The sequence below is a fragment of the Misgurnus anguillicaudatus genome, chromosome 19 (genome assembly GCF_027580225.2).
Source record: "Misgurnus anguillicaudatus chromosome 19, ASM2758022v2, whole genome shotgun sequence".
In the NCBI taxonomy this organism is placed as follows: Eukaryota; Metazoa; Chordata; class Actinopteri; order Cypriniformes; family Cobitidae; genus Misgurnus; species Misgurnus anguillicaudatus.
In genome coordinates, this window is record NC_073355.2 from 2,674,475 (window position 1) to 2,694,787 (window position 20,313).

General features: G+C 40.7%; 1 protein-coding gene across 5 annotated transcripts in view; it reads left to right on the forward strand.

The window, feature by feature from the left end:
• The window catches only part of bahcc1a (BAH domain and coiled-coil containing 1a), a 175,966-nt gene that overhangs the window by 53,410 nt on the left and 102,243 nt on the right, over nt 1-20,313 (forward strand). For 3 of the 5 annotated variants that reach the window (XM_055183741.2, XM_073856811.1, XM_073856810.1), the window contains 5 exons: nt 3,224-3,349; nt 4,071-6,164; nt 6,455-6,569; nt 6,661-6,866; nt 9,748-9,903. In XM_055183741.2, coding sequence (XP_055039716.2) covers nt 3,224-3,349; nt 4,071-6,164; nt 6,455-6,569; nt 6,661-6,866; nt 9,748-9,903 — 2,697 coding nt within the window. The remainder of the gene's footprint in view (nt 1-3,223; nt 3,350-4,070; nt 6,165-6,454; nt 6,570-6,660; nt 6,867-9,747; nt 9,904-20,313) is intronic. The other 2 variants (XM_073856809.1, XM_073856808.1) reach the window with 2 other exon arrangements.

The window sequence follows — 20,313 nt, forward strand, 5'->3', positions numbered from 1 at the left end:
ATTGAGTATGACAACGTCAGGCTAGTAAAATATGCTTGGTGTATCACAATAATGCTCCCTGCTCTCTGTAAAGAAATGTCAGCAAAGTTAATATGCAGAATTTTTAGTTATTGACTTTAAACCCAATAACAGAACTCAGACATGAAATACGAGATGTGCAGCGAGCACACTGACCATCTCTTTTCAGATCTTTACTATTTTGTCTCCATCTATTATTCTCTGTAGCACTGTTTGTGCCACTTCACCTTGATAGATGATAAATATACAGTATTGCTATTTCTGGAGGCTGTGGGTCTCAAGGAGATTTGTATAGAAAGAAGTTGCACTGGGTTAACTGGCTAACTATTTTCACTTCACTTTTTCAGGAATGTAACATTCAACGTAATGGGCTATTGTAGGGAGGATGTGCAAAAGTTATGGTTCAGCTCTTTAAAAGAGAAATTTACATGCATGTCAACATTCACGATGAGAAATGTTGCAAACTGGACTGACGTAGATATCAGTTAAGTTAGCTCATCACTGCGCTGAAGCGAAGATCATTCAGCAGCATAAAAGAATATCACGTCACATGCTCATTTGAGCTTATAATAAACAAAAATGCCCCCGCATCATCCCAACAAGATATAACGTTCAGCTCCACAAAACGGAGGTTTCAAATGCATATTAACAATCACGATGAGAAATGTCTGAAAACTGGATTAAAGCAGACAAAGGGAGCTCGTCAAATATCCACTCTTAAGCTAAGATCATTCACCAGCATAGAACAGCGCGTCACGTGCTCCTTTATAGTCTTATCATAAACAAAAATGCACGCAAGAGGTTTCTGGAGAGAGAAATAATAAATAATATGCAAACTTCAGATGCCGGCAAATCATTGGCAGTGTGAATGGACAAAAAATCAAACGATCCCAGAAAAATTCATGATGCATCTTCCATGTATTTTCCGGAATATCTGTGTGAAAAGAGCTTTAAAAATTAACAACATTAACATTTTATCACAACAGTGAATGTTACATTTTCAAAGACTTTTGATTTTAAAAGGTGTTTGGTTTTCTTGTAAATGCCTTCCACATTGCCTTGTTGTGTTTGTGGTAGATGTTGAAAAGTCCAGACAGCTAAAGTAAAGTTGATCGGTTGATCATCCTTGTCTTATATCACTGCAAGCTCTTTTTGCTCATTGTTTACTGTAATATCTATTACCTCAGACTGGGAATGTGTTGAGATTAGCACAGGGGGAACCATATGTTTGGGACACAACATTTATCCATTACACAAATCCCTGAGATTGAAACTTAAATTGTTGTTTGTATAGTAAACCCAAATATGATAACAAATATGAGATCCAAAGCTTGTGGTTATTGGTGAATATGGAATGGTGGCTGTACTAGAACAGGGGGATTAAAGGAGTGATATGACCCGATTTCATGTTTTCCTTTGTTTCCTTGAGTTTTAAAAGATGTCTGTGCACATAAAAGATATGTAAAGTTGCAAAAATTAAAGTTTCAAATAAAAAAGAGCTCTTTTTAAAACGGCTTGTTCAAACACGCCCATGCAGTTAGACGTCATACTGGTTTGAACATTTGCATTACACCGCTCTAATGTACATGCAAAGATAGAGGGTGTAACTTTCAATTGTTAATAATAATAATAATAATAATAAACGTTATTTTCTATAGCGCCTTTAAAGGTAACATCTCAAAGCGCTGCACAAGGGAATAAAGAAACAGACAATTATACAAACAATACATAAAACAAGTCAAATATAAAACCACACAAAATAAGAACGTACTGTCAGGATAAGTGCGTTAAAAGAGAGTTCAATTTTAAATAAAAGCTACCCTAAAGAAATAAGCTTTAAGGGAGGATTTAAAAGCACTAAGGGATTCTGCTTGCCTAATTGGAGCAGGCAAGGAATTCCAAAGCCTTTGAGCGACAGCTGAAAATGTCCTATCACCCATAGATTTTAAACGGGTATTAGGAACTAGCAAAAGGCCAGTTCAGAGGAGCGCAAAGCACGCACAGGTGTGTAGGCAACTAAAAGCTCAGTGAGATAGTGAGGAGCCAAATCATTTAAAGCTTTATATGTAAGCATGAGAACTTTAAAGTCCACCCAAAATCTGACACGGAGCCAATGTAAAGACTCCAAGACTGCAGTGATGTGATCCCTCATCCTGGCTCCAGTCAGTTTTCGGGCAGGTGAATTTTGGACCAGCTGTAGTTTATTTAGAGTAGCGTTTGGGACCCCTATCAATAAAGCATTACAATAATCAATGCGAGAAAACACAAAGATATTGATCAGTTTTTCAGCAACCGGAAGTGACAGCATCGGACGCAATTTAGCAATACTTTTAAGATGAAAAAAGATGTCTTAACATTGTTGTTGCCGCCATGTCGAGTAGACGCTGTGTTTTCCCCATGCAAAAGGCAAACTACTTTGTTTGGCCTTCCAATTGTGTAAACATTAAGAAACCAGGGTTTAGGTTTTTAGAACAGTACAGCCCAAATGTTCGATTGTGTGCTGCACGTGTTACGAAAGGACTACTTTCTAAACATGGGGGACTACAAAGGCTGGAAGTAAACAAATGCTTTGTCTTAAAAGTGGAACAATTCAAACTTTGCAACTATATTATGGTTCTGCTGACTGAAATCCTGTAAGTAGCCGATGTTTTCATATTTAATGAATTTCCAACTAATGATTCAAATGCGAGTTTTGTGGAGTGCAGATTAGCGCTCGTTTGTCGTTTCTATGGTCACAAATCCAGACATGTTTTTTTTTTTAGTGTCCTTACCTTACCAATCTGTTATGTTTTGCTCACATTGTGCTCGTAAAGTTGATTGATCAGCTTAGTCATCTGTTTTTCTGTGTCAGATTCAGGCTCGTATTGATAAGGTAGTAAATACAATAGTATATCTTGGCTGTCACTATTGCTTTGGGAGCCCATCTTTCAAAACATGGTAAAGAACATCACATTTCCGTTTACGTAACTCGGCCAATCACAACACACTGGATAGCTGGCCAATCGGTTCACACCCATTTACACCCCGCTTTTTCAGAACGCTTTGTGCAAAACCACCTGTTACAGATGGGCAGAACTTAGAGGTGGGCCCTTTAAATCTAGACCAAACCGCTTATGGCCAAAGCAAATGTGGCTCAGTCATTGTCTTCAAGTTATCAGAGGTTTCTACTCTGTCTGCTGTCCTCACCTTAATTTCTTTTTCTCAGCAGTCCCAGGGTACCCTCGCTTCTCAGGGAGTCTAGCCCATACCTTTCTTCCCATAAGCCATTTGGATCACCATGCCAACAGTGGGGTCCTCTATGGACAGCACAGATTCTATGATACACAAAAAGGTGGGTTAAATGACAAGTGAAAATTCAGGAGCATGTATCTAAAATGGCTTTCGTATTGATTGCCATGTTGTAAAAGTTTCATATGCCTCCACATCTGAAATTGTAGTAGACACATATATTTACCCTCTTATAGTGGATGAAAATAAATATATAGCGGGAAGGAAATTATTGCTTTTGCCGAACATATTAGGATTTATGTAATACATTGTCATTATCATTTCCTACAAAATATTGCTTTTATTTCAATAATTATAATTATACAGTTACAGTTATAAAAAAATTATACAGTGTGTGTTCCCCATAAAGTTAGAGTCAAATTTACCCCAAAGTCAGCAGCCTTTTAATGGTATGCTGTCATGTTAATTGCAGATAAATATGGTCAGTCTTCACCTGATCCGAGTTTTCACAAGAACCCATTTGTCAGTGTTTCTCTCAGTGTTTTAAATGTCCGTATACCCTACAGTTCAGTGTTTTCAATCCTGTTCCTGGGGACCCCCACTGCTCTGTGCATTTTGTATGTCTCTCTTACCTGAGACATTTAGCTCAGTTTATGGAGCTCTCACCTAGTGAGCTAATGATCAGAGTCAGGTGTGTTAAATTAGGCAGACATGCAAAATGTGCATACCAGTGGATCACCAGGAACATGATTAAAAACCACTGCTCTAGTTTACAGGAAATCATGTGTTATATAATTAACAATCCTATTTGTTCAACTTCACAGAGAATTTCTATATAAGAAGCCTTCCATCTCAGCCCTCACTAATCTCCGCCAATCAGAACATTCAGCCCATGTCAAGGGCAGGACCAGGACAACCCCAGGGCTCATGTAGCAGAGACCGAGATGTAGGCAGTGGAGTTAGCCTCCACAAGGGGCTTAAAGACACTAGCATAGACAGAGGTGTGGTTACAGACTCAAAGGATAAAGACAGGCCAAGTAATAAACAGGATTCTAAAGACCGCCATCACCACAGTCACCACCAACTACCCCATCATCACCCCAACCAACCTCTGCTGCACCTACAACACTCAGTCAGTATGGAAGAGATGAACGGACACAAAACCACTCTGCCTTTGGGGTACAAGGATCATTCACAGAGCATGGCAAAGCCTCTTAGTGCCTGTCTGCTTAATGGTAAGATACAGAATGGGGACCATGAGACTAGGGCAAAAGGCTCAATGGCTACTTGTGGGGGGGATGGAGCAGGTAGAGGTAATGTAGGGTCCAATGGTGTCCAAAGCAGACACATCAGAGGCAGCAGTAATGGGCGCTGCAGCAAAGAGGCAGTAAGTGGTGAGATGCGCATCAGTGAGCAGCCTCCTACAGACTGTCTGGAGCGGAGTCAGTCACTGCAACATTCTTTGCCCTACTCAGTGCCTCCTTCATTGTCCATGGGCCCATCTGGTGGAGGGGGCCATCCAGGGGGCTTCCACTGTCTGCAGTTCCATCCGGGTGACCCCCATCACTCACTCCACAACCACCATTCACACCATCACTCAGAAGTTTTCTGCCCTCCGCCAGCAGCCTCTGTGGGACCCCATTCCTTACATAATAAAGGGATCAATAACGGTGGATGCAGAGACCCCAAGAGAACTGGAGCCACATTTTTACCATCTGATTGTCACATTGGGGAGAAAACTGGAGACCCTTTCCAGGTGGGCTCTGAGTGCCAAAGGCTTGGGGGTGGAGGAAATAGTGTCAAAGAAAATGGCATGGAAAAGACTGGCAATGGAGGGAATCACAGAAACTGGCCCAGAAAACCACAGCAACCTCCAAACCAGCAACAGCCTCCTTATAGAAAAGCAGAAAAAGCCCCAGACTGGATGCACAGCCACCACCACCATCAGCAGCATCAACATCAGCAGGGCCATTCCCAGCAACACCAGACTGTGCGTTCCCACAGTGCCGATTGCATCAACAATATAGAAACAGAAATTCCCTTAACAAATCAGTCGATTAGCAATTCACAGCCCTACAGGGACTGCTCACACTCAAGGCCTCCAACTATTCCCTCACCTCTTGCAGGAAAGAACATGGTTCAGCATGCAAGTGGAGGACACGGAAATTGCTCCATGCAGCGAGATGGACAAAAGGTTGCCCGTATTCGCCACCAACAACACATTAGAGCTGGCCCAGATACTGCTGTTGCAGACCTAACGCCAGCTAATGGGAACCAGGACATGAAAAGAAAGATGGAAATGTCACCTTATGGATACAACAACAATGCGCAGCATCACCCACATCAACAGTCTGCAGTTGTACCATGGCCCATGCAACCACATCATATGCACCCTGAAGAGGACCAGCAAAAGGCTTACATGGAATCCAACAGTGCTGCCAACAACAGACCGCCTACACAGCAACATCACCACCACCAGACAGCAGGAATGGGTCACCCTCCTCTTCCCCATCAACCAGCTCCTTCCCAAAACCAACAGGAGGTCACAAGTTTGCAAGTACAAAACAGTGCCATGAAGAATCTTTTGAAGTATAGTAATCAGCAACCACTTCTCCTGTCCCAGAAGAGCCCGTTTGGAGGGCTAGGAAGCCTCAAAACAGGGTCAAATGGCACCACCTGCTCTCTTCAGGGAGGCAAGCAAACTCTACTTTCAAGGAAAGGGCAAAGCCACGAAAGTGAGCGAGCTGAATGTGGGGGACGGGGCAGAGAGATAGGAGAGTCGCCACATGTAGAGGGGGAAGTGCGACAGCCTCCAGTAGGGATTGCAGTTGCTGTGGCAAGACAGAAACACCCACAATGCCAAACCTCACTGAGCCATCCCAACAGCCAGCAGGGGCGGGTTCACCTCACCATGAAAGGTAAGCCAGACCTGTGATCTGTCAGGGCCTATTGAAACAAACACTGGGCTGAAGTATAGTAAACTTTTGTTTATGCATGACCTCTTGAAGACTTTATTGATGATAAAATAGCAGAGCTTGTCAAGACTGAAAGTGAAAACAGCTATCAGCAAATTCAGGGGTATGAATGAAAAGCTGTTTTCACTTTCAACCACAGAAAACTTTCGTTTTTTACCACAGACACAAGTACCACAGAGTCAGTTATATGAAATGAGAGGAAAGTTAATGTAAGGTTGTTAACCATGTTGTAGGCACTCTACGTTCCATGTACCCATCAGATTCACAAGGAGAGAATGAAAGGAAAAGAACAAGTATAGAGCACATTGGGCATCGGTGCTCAGACAGAGATAGAGATACATATATAAGGTGAATGAGCCACCCCTTCACACATTTTTAATTGACTTGTCACACTCGCTTAACCTCTGACCTTTTACGTGCCCCCCATTTGGATTTGCAGGGATAACAAGGAAACGGTGGAATTTGCGCACATGCATCCCTCTAACAGTTGCCATGGAGACCTCACCTCTCATATTATGGTGCCAGGTGGCACTTCAATGCAACCAAGCCAGTTAGGAGACCCGACTGCTCATACTCACTCTGCTCACCACCACTGGATGCCACACACAGGAAATCCCTCCCTCTGGATGACGGGTCACTCTTATAGTAAGTGTCAACTGTGGTATATTTGAATAATGTACAGCAGTGTGGTTATCTTTTGTTTAGACTTTGATTGCTTCCAGCATTTGGTCAATAAACATATTTGCACAGCTACAGTTGGTAAAAATGGCAACTTTATTCTTGAATGCTTAAAGTATATGTTTACATTTAAAAGTTCACATATAAAAGAAAATTTCATTACTGTTTATTTCTCTAATAAATTAATTCTCTAAAGTTGTTCAAACCTCCCCAGTCTTTCTGAAATAAAAAAAAGTAAAAAATAAGACATGTTTTGTCAAGTGTGGTAACCCATACTCGAAATGTAACCTTATTAGGAAACAAAACTTTGTTGCTTTGCTTTTTTTGTTTTCATGTTTACAATAAGAATACATTTTACTTACTCTTTTCAAACCTTAAAAGAGGATGCAAATGCCTTATTAAATAACTCCCATAACGCCATAAATTCGTAATATCCTAGGGCAGGGCTGCTCAGACTCGGTCCTGGAGGGCCGGTGTCCTGCAGAGTTTAGCTCCAACTTGGGCACCCCTGTTCCAGAGACATACAAATTGGTTTTGGTGAAAAATCACAGATCATCTGTTAATTGATTTAACATTTTTGCACACATTTTTTCAATATTTTATGCTTTTGTGTCATTTTGAAGCTTAAGAGGCTCACAATCCACTGTAAATTTGAAAACTCAAAACATTACTTTCTAAAAAAACAAAAAGGCCACAGGGATTTGAATGCCCCAAATGTGAGTAAATAATGACACATTTACATTTTTGTGTAAACTAACTCTTTAAAACCCTTTTGTGAACCTGGCACTATTAAGCCACAATAAGACACAAAGACTGAATTTAAAATATGGTAACATGCAACAATTCAATATACTGTAAGTGCTAGTTTCACTAGAAAGATTACGAAACTAACAGCTTTTTACCTCTCATTCGCATACATTTTATCATTTCTTTTGACAATTTTAATGCTTGCAACACCGAGTAGAGTTAAGATTTCAATCATACAGTATTGTTCAAAATAATAGCAGTACAATGTGACTAACCAGAATAATTTTTATTGCTACGTTGCAAACAAGTTACCAGTAGGTTCAGTAGATCTCAGAAAACAAATGAGACCCAGCATTCATTATATGCACGCTCTTAAGGCTGTGCAATTGGGCAATTAGTTGAATTAGTTGAAAGGTGTGTGTTCAAAAAAATAGCAGTGTGGCATTCAATCACTGAGGTCATCAATTTTGTGAAGAAACAGGTGTGAATCAGGTGGCCCCTATTTAAGGATGAAGCATTGTTGAACATGCATTTGAAAGCTGAGGAAAATGGGCCGTTCAAGACATTGTTCAGAAGAACAGCATACTTCGATTAAAAAGTTGATTGGAGAGGGGAAAACCTATAAAGAGGTGCAAAAAATGATAGGCTGTTCAGCTAAAATGATCTCCAATGCCTTAAAATGGAGAGCAAAACCAGAGAGACGTGGAAGAAAACGGAAGACAACCATCCAAATGGATAGAAGAATAACCAGAATGGCAAAGGCTCAGCCAATGATCACTTCCAGGATGATCAAAGACAGTCTGGAGTTACCTGTAAGTACTGTGACAGTTAGAAGACATCTGTGTGAAGCTAATCTATTTTCAAGAATCCCTCGCAAAGTCCCTCTGTTAAAAAAAAGGCATGTGCAGAAGAGGTTACAATTTGCCAAAGAACACATCAACTGGCCTAAAGAGAAATGGAGGAACATTTTGTGGACTGATGAGAGTAAAATTGTTCTTTTTGGGTCCAAGGGCCACAGGCAGTTTGTGAGACGACCCCCAAACTCTGAATTCAAGCCACAGTACACAGTGAAGACAGTGAAGCATGAAGGTGCAAGCATCATGATATGGGCATGTTTCTCCTACTATGGTGTTGGCCTATTTATCGCATACCAGGGATCATGGATCAGTTTGCATATGTTAAAATACTTGAAGAGGTCATGTTGCCCTATGCTGAAGAGGACATGCCCTTGAAATGGTTGTTTCAACAAGACAATGACCCAAAACACACTAGTAAACGGGCAAAGTCTTGGTTCCAAAGCAACAAAATTAATGTTATGGAGTGGCCAGCCCAATCTCCAGACCTCAATCCAATTGAGAACTTGTGGGGTGATATCAAAAATGCTGTTTCTGAAGCAAAACCAAGAAATGTGAATGAATTGTGGAATGTTGTTAAAGAATCATGGAGTGGAATAACAGCTGAGAGGTGCCACAAGTTGGTTGACTCCATGCCACACAGATGTCAAGCAGTTTTAAAAAACTGTGGTCATACAACACAATATTAGTTTGGTGATTCACAGGATTGCTAAATCCCAGAAAAAAAAATGTTTGTACAAAATAGTTTTGAGTTTGTACAGTCAAAGGTAGACATTGCTATTTTTTTAACACACCCCTTTCAACTGATTGCCCAATTGCACGGCCTTGGGGGCGTGCGTGTCGTGGGTGCTGGGTCTTGTTTGTTTTCTGGGGGTGTACTGAACCTGCTGGTGACTTGTTTGCCACGTAGCAATAAAAAATATACTAAAAACCTTGATTATTCTTGTTAGTCACATTGTACTGCTATTATTTTGAACAATACTGTATTTATATTGTTGTGTTGTTCTTTCTGAGTCTTATAGTATGTTCAGTCTGATTTACTCATTCCTGTAGCTTAATTGGTAGAGCCTTGCGCTATCAGCTTAAAAGCCATGCATTTTATTCCCAGGGAGCAAACGTAATGATAAAATTTACACCTTGCTTTGGATAAAAGCATCTTAATGCATCAATATAAATGTATTTACTTACTCAGATTGGACATGCGTTCGTGTTTTAATAATCTTTGCTCTCTCTCTTGTGTTTTGTAGGCATTGGGCATACAGCACTGCATCAGAACCTCCCACCTGGGTTTTCTGCAGCAATGCCTTCCCCGCTACAGCCGGTTCTGCCCCTGCCCCAGGATCCATCTGCCCAACTGGTGGTGCTGCCCAGTGAACCTGCCGCCCATCCAGCCACCCACCTTGGTATACCACACAGATATCTGCATGTTATCCTCTTTACCTCATATATCATTCGTTTTTTTTTTTTTGACCTGCTGCACATGACCCATTTGTCAGATTTAGCATTCATTCGTTTTGTGAAACACACAGCAGCTCTCAAAGGGTTGGTTGCTCAGGATTTCACTGTAAGACTGCCAGGGCTGCGCAGTTGTGCTGTATAACAATGATTCCACTTTGGTTTCAAGGTCATTGGTTCAAAACTAGCACAAAACTTTTTATACCTAACAGCTAAGAAGTACACGATAATTCCTATAGACCAGAGGTGCCCAAACTAGGACCCATGGTCAAAGTTGGCCAGCAATAACTTTTAATTTGGCCCGTCATGCCACATTAGATAAGGATAAAGGATAAACGTCATTGACGCTAGGGCTGTCACGGTTGTTATAAACACTGTGATGGTGAAGTACGACCTGCGGTGGTCAAGTGCAGCTTGATGTGGTGTGCACGTCACAAACTATGAAAAATATAAAGTCTTGCCCAGCAAGATGTCTTCAAGTTCATGTGAAAGCAAACAGCCAGCAGACTCAGAGTTAAGTGCGCTTTTGCAAGGGGAGGCAACTGATATCAGTGATGGGGGCGGAGCTTGAGGGCAGAACAATGAGGCAAGATATTTTCTCTTGGTCAGTCAAGGTTGTGAAAAGTATCAATCTGCGCTACCAGTACACCATCAGAATGCATTTTTAGCGAGGGGCAACCTTCCGATCTCTCTAATGAAGCCAATATGGAAGTGATTTAAACTGCAATTCATCAACTGGCTGCTAGAGACAGGCTCCAAAAGGGAGTCAATTTTCATAGACCTTCATGTAAAAATGCAGTCCACCTAGGCGTGGGTGGTTTAAGCAAATAGTCACCTCAGCTTCACCCACCTCCCGCCTCTGTGCGCGTGACGTGCGGCCAATATGGCGATGGCAGGCACCGCCTACTTTAAGCTTCAGAAACGATCTTCAGAGACCTATAGGTGATGTCACGAACACTATGTCTATCTTTTTTTTACAGTCTATGGTTTTTAGCTTGGCTGGAAATATTATAACCCCAAAAAGGTTCCTCACTTGTTGTTTCATGGATGGATGTGCTACAATAAACACACACACAGGTACTGATCCCATGGGTGCTCTGGGGCTCAGCTTGAGCACCCTCCTCTTCAAAGCATTTGGGCTCTCAAGAGTGCCTGGCATTGCTAAGTAACCTAAGCATTGCTTGACGTTGTGATGAGCACCCACATGAACACGCATGCTTGTTAAGAAACTTATATCTGATTCTCGTTTACATTTTTATATTTTAAAATAAATTTAAGCATTATATTTAAGACCTATTTGCATCAATGTGTGCACACATACGTGCATATGCATACCCCACACCCACATTATATAACCAAATGTTCATATTTCTAATTCAACATTTCTAAAATGTAACGTTTTTTGTTTTATTTGTACATAACAATTTTTTTTATTAAATTAAAATCAAGGAATTAAAGTGAATAAAAGAATATTTTAAAATGATTGGCAATTTTTTTTTTTTACAACATTTACCTTTGAAAATAAAACTGCATTAGTTATGCATAAACAGAGTTATGTTTGCTTATTTCTTAAAAAAAAAAAAATTAGGAAAATCAGGGCAACTTTTTAATATAACACAGCAATATTTACTTTCGGCCCGCGACCCTCAGCAGTGTTGCCAGATTGGGCGGGTCCCCCAATGCTTATTATTTACCAAAAAATCAAAGTGTGCATGTATTTCATCTGACGTTACTAAACACACGCCCACTGCATGTGTTTGTGTTGAAGCCACACCCATGACGAGTCCGCGTTTAGCCAATCACAAGTGATAGCAGCCAGCCAGCTCTCTCAGTCTCAGCGGGAAATCAAGATGTCGAAGTGGGAAAATGTATAAAAAGTTACAGATAGGAGTGGGAGAGTGACCCGGGCCTGAAGCAATGTATATAATGCTTTTTAAAATCGGAAAATAGCACTGCAAATTCTGCAACACACGGACTCCGGAGGTCGCATTTACGTCATCCCAACTGTCTTGTTTCAGAATATGAACAATTATGAAGTTGAGTTTTATTCTTAGTTAATAGTAAATTGTTGTAAAATGCTTATAACTTGCGAATGTAATGGTCAGTTAACTAAAATAAACCAGGCTTGATGACGTATGCACCCTGCATATGCGACCTCCGCAGGCTGCAGCCGGAGTGAGAAACGGACATCAATTACATGTGGTTGAGCTGTGGATGAATTATCGGAGCATTTCAGGTGAACAAAACCAAATGTTCGGCTGTCATTAAGTCAATTCTGGCACCATGAACTTCAGCCAGACTGTACATAGTTCTGAAAAGTTTAGATGTTAATAGTGTTCTTCAGCTTCCTTGCAAGTTCAACCAACAGCCTATTATTGTTCTGCATTTACTGCATAAGGTAAGCCTATATACAATCTCTCTCTCACACACACCTATTTATCAGGAGTAAAAATACATTATTAATAATCATATAAATAGATAAAAAACAGACATTGTTGAAATTGTTATTAACGAATATGGTATTTGAATAATCATAAAACCACTTAAATATATGCTGTAAAAGTGCATTGTGCGTGTGGGCGAGGGGGCATAATGTAGCTGTTGTGAACAAGTTATGTCATTTCAGTGTGTGGTTCTGTTCTGGTGTCGCTAGCTATAGTATGGTGCATTAATTGTGGAAGTAAAAATAACTAAATGCTAATCAAATTAAACCAAAATGTTGATTTAAATATTTTGGGCGGTTTTTTGTGCGTTTGGGCGGGTTTTGGAACAGTTTTGGGCTGGAAACCATCAACTCTATCTGGCATCACTGGCCCTCAGTCAGGTTTGATTTTTGTCTCTTGGTTGGAAAACGTTTGGGCATCCCTGCTTTAGACCACCTACTTCACCTTCATATGGTCTAGGAAAGGATGCTCCCAGTCCCACCACAGTCAACTTAAAACAATAGTCGTATGTGCTCTAAAATACATTTCAGTAGAAATAGTTTCTAGCCATATATGCCTACACAGCCTCTGCTCAGCAAACAGGCTGTGAAATCCAATTATCTTCATGTCTTGGATGGCACGCTTCCTTCCGTGCTCCACAGGAATTCCAGCTGAAAGGGGAAGTGCATCCTCAAAAGCTTTCCCCTGGGAAACATTAGCTAAGCAGGGTTAATGTTCCAGAGCAAAGGTCTGTGATGTGTCAGACATGCACATTTATGAGAGCTGTGTGAAACACGAAGAGTAGAAAAACACATTTGGTTTGTGGAGGCTGGGGCTGTAGATGTGTCATACTGGATGTGCAAGCCTGCCTTTGATGCTGCCAGGGGAACCGCAGGAGTTTGTCTTTGACATGGGAACTAAGATCTCATTAAGACTACATTTAGCAGCATCAGCCCACTGTGGATTTAAAAGAAGGGAATTTTTGGTGCGGAGGTGGATACAAACTCCTAGCTTCTCATGCTATCATTAATTTTAATGGGATCTGCTTTTATTATGGTCCCTCCCATGCACTCATTGTAGGCTGTTTATATAATCATGTACATTATGCATGTCTTAGTGTTGCACCCACAATGTTTCACCAACTTACTAGCGATTAGTGAAGTTGATTAGTTTTAAGTGGTGACACTTTGAGGGATATGAAATTCAAGAACAACTTTGGGAATGAGTTTAGTGTGTTGTCTTCTCCCATTTAAAACACTGCTACTATAGCAAATAGATTAATGATGGGAAATATACATGCAAACTTGCAAAGTCAAAAAGATTGTTCAAAAGCTGCTAGGCAGCTACTTGTTCAGGCAACCGTCCAACTAGTCAGTTGTGTAGATAATACTAGATGTTTAATTACTCTTTGGAGCATCAGGATCACTAGATGAGAGCTTAAAGGAATAGTCTACTCATTTTCAATATTAAAATATGTTATTACCTTAACTAAGAATTGTTGATACATCCCTCTATCATCTTCGACTCGCCTGAAAAGTTCGTTCCCCTTCTCCCTCTCATAATGGGAGAGGGAGGGTGTTACTGTGCCGAGTCGAAGCACTCCCAAAAGTGCTATTACGCCATAAAATGTAGCTCCTCTTTTAAATCCGCTTAGAAAAGCGCTACGTTTTATTTTGTACCACCAAACTTGCTCGTATAACTACTCGTCTTAAATAGGAAAAACGTTGATGTGTTTGGTCACTTCTAACTTTATCTCCAAATGGCACCACTGAATGAATGGGGCCAAGCCAAACGCCATCGAAGCGTCGCAGCGCGCCCCAGCGCCCACGCGCACGCACACAGACGACAGAGGGATGTATCAACAATTCTTAGTTAAGGTAAAAACATATTTTAATATTGAAAATGAGTAGACTATTCCTTTAATAACCTTATTTTTGCGAAAACCTACATTTATTCAATTGTTTTGCCTGTCACAATTAGCCTGTGCGCATTCCGACAAATTTTCCCTGTCACACATGGGGAGAATTCCAATTGTAATCACAGCCGTGATGATATAGAGCTATATCACACGACTCCGAGAGCGATATTGCTTTTATACAACAGTTCGACGGCACACGTTTGAAAAACGAAAACTAGAAAACAACAACGGAGTTATTTTAAAAGCCTCTTTGTTTGAGAACTACTTCTTCCGCCACGGATTTGAGGGCGTCCAGAATGACAGGTAAAACTTTCGGCTGCTTTGAAGCTCATAACAACTCAATGGACGGAAAAGCCGTTACTTTATATTACCGTTTCTTGGTCACAAAGTGTAGTTTTAAGATTAGTTCAGTCGAGAATGTATATGTATCATATTTAAATCTGCAGTCGATTAGTAAAGATAGCGCCTGTTTGAATGTTTGCTTAGTGAGATTCGGTACGAATGAGAACCAAAGCATGAGCGGACGTCAGTGTTCACTCGCCCCGCTGACCACCGCCCTCTCTGGGCTACATCTCTGACAGAGATACCCTGGCTCTCATGTTGGCCTTGTTTGTTTATGATCGTCAAAATGAAATCAAATCAGCAGTATTTGGTGTCATGATCAAACTATTACTTGTTTTTTTATTCATATTTATTGTCTTTTGTGTTGTTATTGTTTTGGCGCGAGGTAAAAGTTAATAAAACTATACTTGTATAACGTTACTATTGCTTTCTCATTTATTCTTAACGCGATACGAGCACTCGATTATTATTATTAAACTTTGTTCTTGTCAGTACTATATAAAACGTTTTTTTATAAGTGTCAGAAAGATGTTTTTGCATGCTGCTTATAAATAACGTTATACCAGTGGCGATATCTCATAACATGTTTTAATAGTCACGTCACGATAAAGTAAATGATCAATGTCCACATTTAAAAGCTGCGGTGCTTACCTGGAGTTCCACGGTGTTTCGCGTTCTGATAAGAAATATAGCTCCAGAAAAAAAACGTGTTTATATTCCTCTTTCCAAGTGTTAATCGTCCACACGATGTGACAAGACATTTCTCCCATTAACTTTAACGTAACATCCAAGAGCGCTGATCTTTGACGGAATAATAACTTCCGATTGGGGATTCACAGACTGATTTATGAGTTAGTAAACTAATGAGACACACGGAGAGTGATTCAAAACAGGGCGTCTGTGTTTTTCCATTCAGAGATGAGCCTGCTTAGGACCTCCATTCACTAGGTGGCGGAATGATACGAAAGGTGAAGCGGTTACAGTGCCGATATCAGCACAATATCGCATAGCTCTTAGCCAATCAGATTCGAGAACCAGAAAGAACTGTTGTATAAATATATATATATATATATATATATATATATATATATGAAGAGTTTGGTTCCAAAACGCGATAAACGGCATTTTTGAAAAAAATGAGTTTCTGCCAAAATCAGTATTATATCAGGTCAGTAGTTAAAAGTAAATTCTTAATTTTACGCAAAATCCAATATCCGCCGTGTTATTCTGTCATCTTTTCTCACTTTTTTCCCAAAATGCGATAAACGCCACTGCTCCTTTTTTACAGAACGCAATAAATCCATTTCTGATATTACAGCCCACCAGTCACGCAATGTAAACAAACAATGGCGGACGCGCTGAGTACACGGAGTCCTAGTTTTCCTCATCTACTTTGTACTTCGTGATCAACAAACAAAACAAAATAATACTTTAATTGCATCGCTAAACCTGTGATGGTTTTCTGTGATGGGAAAGAAACGTAAGTCATCAGCATCTAATATTTTCCCTGAGAGGCACTCGGGAGACGGGTGCTTGTTCTCCCGACAGCATCAAGCTTCTCATGCTAACACATTGACCCCAGAGGATCTTATGAAAAACTTTACATAATTTTACTCAAAGTCAACGAAAATCGAGCAGGACCAAAAACATTTTACAGATGATCTCTGTGAAAGACGTTAAGCGACGACGTAACCGCAATGACAGTGATCTTAATATGACAAAGTAAGTGTTTTGATTAATGACATTAATGTTTATATTTTTAATTAGTGTGTACAACTAGTCAACTAAATGAATATAACATGGCAAAGATGAATGCACATTTATATAGGCTATTGATTCAATAGATTTATAGCATTTAGAATAAAAACTTGTCATGGATTTATTGCATTTTGTGGAAAAAATAATCCGTTTTTATAATAAATCTTTGAAAATCAACTTATGGATTTGCATTTTTTATGTTTTTATAACCTAAAGATGCTATGTGAAAGTTTGTAACAGAAAATAGTTGTTTTCATCTTGTCACTTTCTTGGTATAGAAAACACGTTTTTACCAAAATTTGTCAAAATGGATTTATTGCGTTTTGGAACCAAACTCTTCATATATATATATATATATATATATATATATATATATATATATATATATATATATATATATATATATATATATATATATATATATATATATATATATATTCGGTTCGTACCTCGGTTGGCGGAGCGTCTAACTCTTGTGGAACACCACTTGCCATCCTCGCTATCGCTGCTCACTATCTGACTGGCCACGGTTCGATTCACTTTCGGTACAATGGAGGGAAAAGCAAAACAAAAATGAAGAAGGCATTTTTTTAGTACTTAAGATAATCTTAAAAACATAGGTGTCCTATCAGTGTTATTTTGAGATGTCATGAAAATGAACTGAAAGGCATTTAACATACTATCTCGTATTTCAAAAATGTATACCACTTTAAGTAATCTTGTAGTCATCTTTATACAAATATAGGTTTAAATGTATTACAAGTGTTACCTAAATACATTTTAAAATTACATTTTGGCCTTATTTCATATTAATGTACTAAAGAACAAAAAAATAGGCTTGTAGGATGAATTAATAAGTGTGTACGACTTCACGAGGCGCTGCAAGAAACGACAAGTGGATGACGTCAGAGTAAGGCGAGAGCGATTTGAAATCAGCCTCCTCAGCAAGATTTCTCGCGGTACTCTGACGCTGATGGCGCTGCGTAAAGTTAAGCACACTTTAAAAAAGCAGCTGAACTCGACAGAACTGCGCCTCGTCCATTAATTGTATATTAGCAGGACAATTTATCTCCTACTTCTCAGCGTGAGAAATACAAGGTGTGGCGGCGTGTGAACTGAATGAAATGCGTGTGTGTCATGGTGAATGGGTGAGACTTGAGAGCCCCGATTAGATGTATTTCCACTGACATACCTAACAACTGCTGAACAACGCCGACGCACAGTCCTCGTCTTTTCCACCACTCTCTCGCCTGTACTATTGTAACTGACTGGAAAACTGAAGTTTTGCCAAACATGCGATCTTAAAGAGGCTGGTGGAGCGTCTAACTCTTGTGGAACACCACTTGCCATCCTCGCTATCGCTGCTCACTATCTGACTGGACCGGCGTCGACCTGACAAAAAACTGCAGAGTGCCAGAATGTAGACGGGGTCTGATAGAGCGCATACACAGGCGGAGCTCGGCTGCATCGGCGCCAATCAGAGCTTCAGAGCTAAAGCGGGGCAACAGATTAGCTGTCCATAAAGAACCCGCGGATCTAACAGTAGTTCCGCATTACATTAATTATTTTGCACGCAATTTTTTTTTATTTTCATACCGTGTATTCTCCGTTTAAATTCATGCACCGAACCGTGACCCCCGTACCGATTCTATCTATCTATCTATCTATCTATCTATCTATCTATCCGTCTGTCTATCTGTTTATCTGTCTATCTATCTATCTATCTAACTATCTATCTATCTATCTATCTATATATATATATATATACGTGCCATTCTTCCCTGGCCAGGATTTCGGTACGTCTTCCGGAAGTCGTACTTGTTGACAGCATACGCCTTTCAGTTAAAAACATAAGACATGCAATCGTAGTTTCATTCTTACCTTAAAATGTAACTGCTGCTTTTCTGTAATAATAACTAGATGAGGTTAAAGTTTGTGAACAAACTTTATGTTGGCTTGAGAAAGCCTAGTCTGAGAGTAATAGATGGAGCTGCAGTTGGGGCAGATGGGTTTATTTGGGGCAGAATTGGGCAGACAGGGCAGAATGGGGCAGATGGGGCCTTTGGGGCAGATGGGGCATTTAGGGTAGTTGGGGCATTTGGGGCAGAATTGGGTAGTTGGGGCAGATGGGGCATTAAGGGCAGATGGGGCAGAATGGGGCATTTGGGGAAGAATGGGGCATTTGGGGCAGAATTGGGCAGTTGGGGCAGATGGGGCATTCAGGGCAGTTGGGGCACTTAGGGCAGTTGGGGCAGAAATGGGTGTTTGGTAGCCTGACGTTTCATACTCAATTCTAGTCAGAATTTGAGTCTGATACCGCTCCATTGAGCTATAATTATGAGGCGTGTCTCAACCGAAAAATGCCTCTGCACTCAATTGGATAGACCTACGAGCAATCAGAGCAACGGAGTGTGTGACGTATGTTGAAATTACGTCTTTGCAGCCTGACCGCTAGTTATTTCGCTACAATGACACTAACATTGTGATTATACTGAGTTAGCGAATGTACATCAACACCTATTATGTTTACAACATTTCGTTTATACCACAACATGAAGTATTTACTAAGTCAGAGTAAGACTATCCCTTACCATTTGTACGTTACGTGAACTTCATCCACGACGATATGAAAATATTGGAGCCTAGCATGTCCCTCCACTTATTCAGCAACCACGATTCCGGGCTTCCAAAAAGAAGCTGGCAACGACCGCTAATTATATCCATCTCGTCGTGCACGCTGAGTTGCATCGCCGTGATAACGTTAGCCATTTCAGTGGCGACCAACTTTTGCCGAATAGGAAGGACGGCAAAAACATCAACAAATGCCCTGCTCGCGTTTCTCTGTTCCTCTTTTAAAATCAATGTTCTGTCGATATCTTTTAGAACAGACTCAAGGTCAGAATCCACACATCTGAACTCCACAGCGGCAGCCATTCAACACACGCGCTCTTTGGTGACGTGGTTCATTACGTTACTGTTGATTATCTGTCCATCATCGTATAAAGCCCGCCCTGACAATTTGATTGGTTCGACCAGCATTTGTCCTAGCATAGTAGCTCCTCAACGCAGAAACCCCAGACCGGTCTTCCCGTTTTGAAAATCTTGTGGGCGGGGCTAAGATCGGCTGGCACCCAGGCTAGGTGTTTGGGGCAGACGGGGCAGAATTGGGCAGTTGGGGCAAAATGGGGCATTTAGGGCAGAATGGGGCAGATGAGGCATTTGGGGAAGAATTGGGCAGGTGGGGCAGATGGGGCATTTGGGGCAGAATGGTGCATTTAGGGCAGATGGGGCAGAATTAGGCAGTTGGGGCTGAAGGGGCATTTGGGGCAGAATAGGGCATTTGGAGAAGAATGGAGCAGTTGGGGTAGAATTGGGCAGTTGGGGCAGATGGGGCATTTGGGTCAGAATAGGGCAGTTGGGATAGTTGGAACAGAATGGGGCAGAGTGGGCAAATGAGGCATTTGGGGCAGTTGGACAGATGGGGCAGTTGGGACATTTATGTTTGTGTGAGTATGTTTGTGTGTATAATATTGTGTGTGTGTGTGTGTGTGTGTGTGTTTTTGTGTCAGTATGTTATATATATAATTTTGTGTTTGTGTGTGTAATTGTGTGTCTGTGTGTAGTTGTGTGTCTGTGTGTGGTTGTGTGTCTGTGTGTGTGTGTGTGTGTGTGTGTGTGTGTGTGTGTGTGCATGTCTGTGTTTTTGTGACAGTATGTTATATATAATTTTGTGTTTGTGTGTGTAATTGTGTGTCTGTGTGTAGTTGTGTGTCTGTGTGTAGTTGTGTGTGGTTGTGTGTGTGTGTGTAATTGTGTGTCTGTGTGTAGTTGTGTGTCTGTGTGTAGTTGTGTGTCTGTGTGTAGTTGTGTGTGGTTGTGTGTCTGTGTGTGGTGGTGTGTGTGTGTGTGCATGTCTG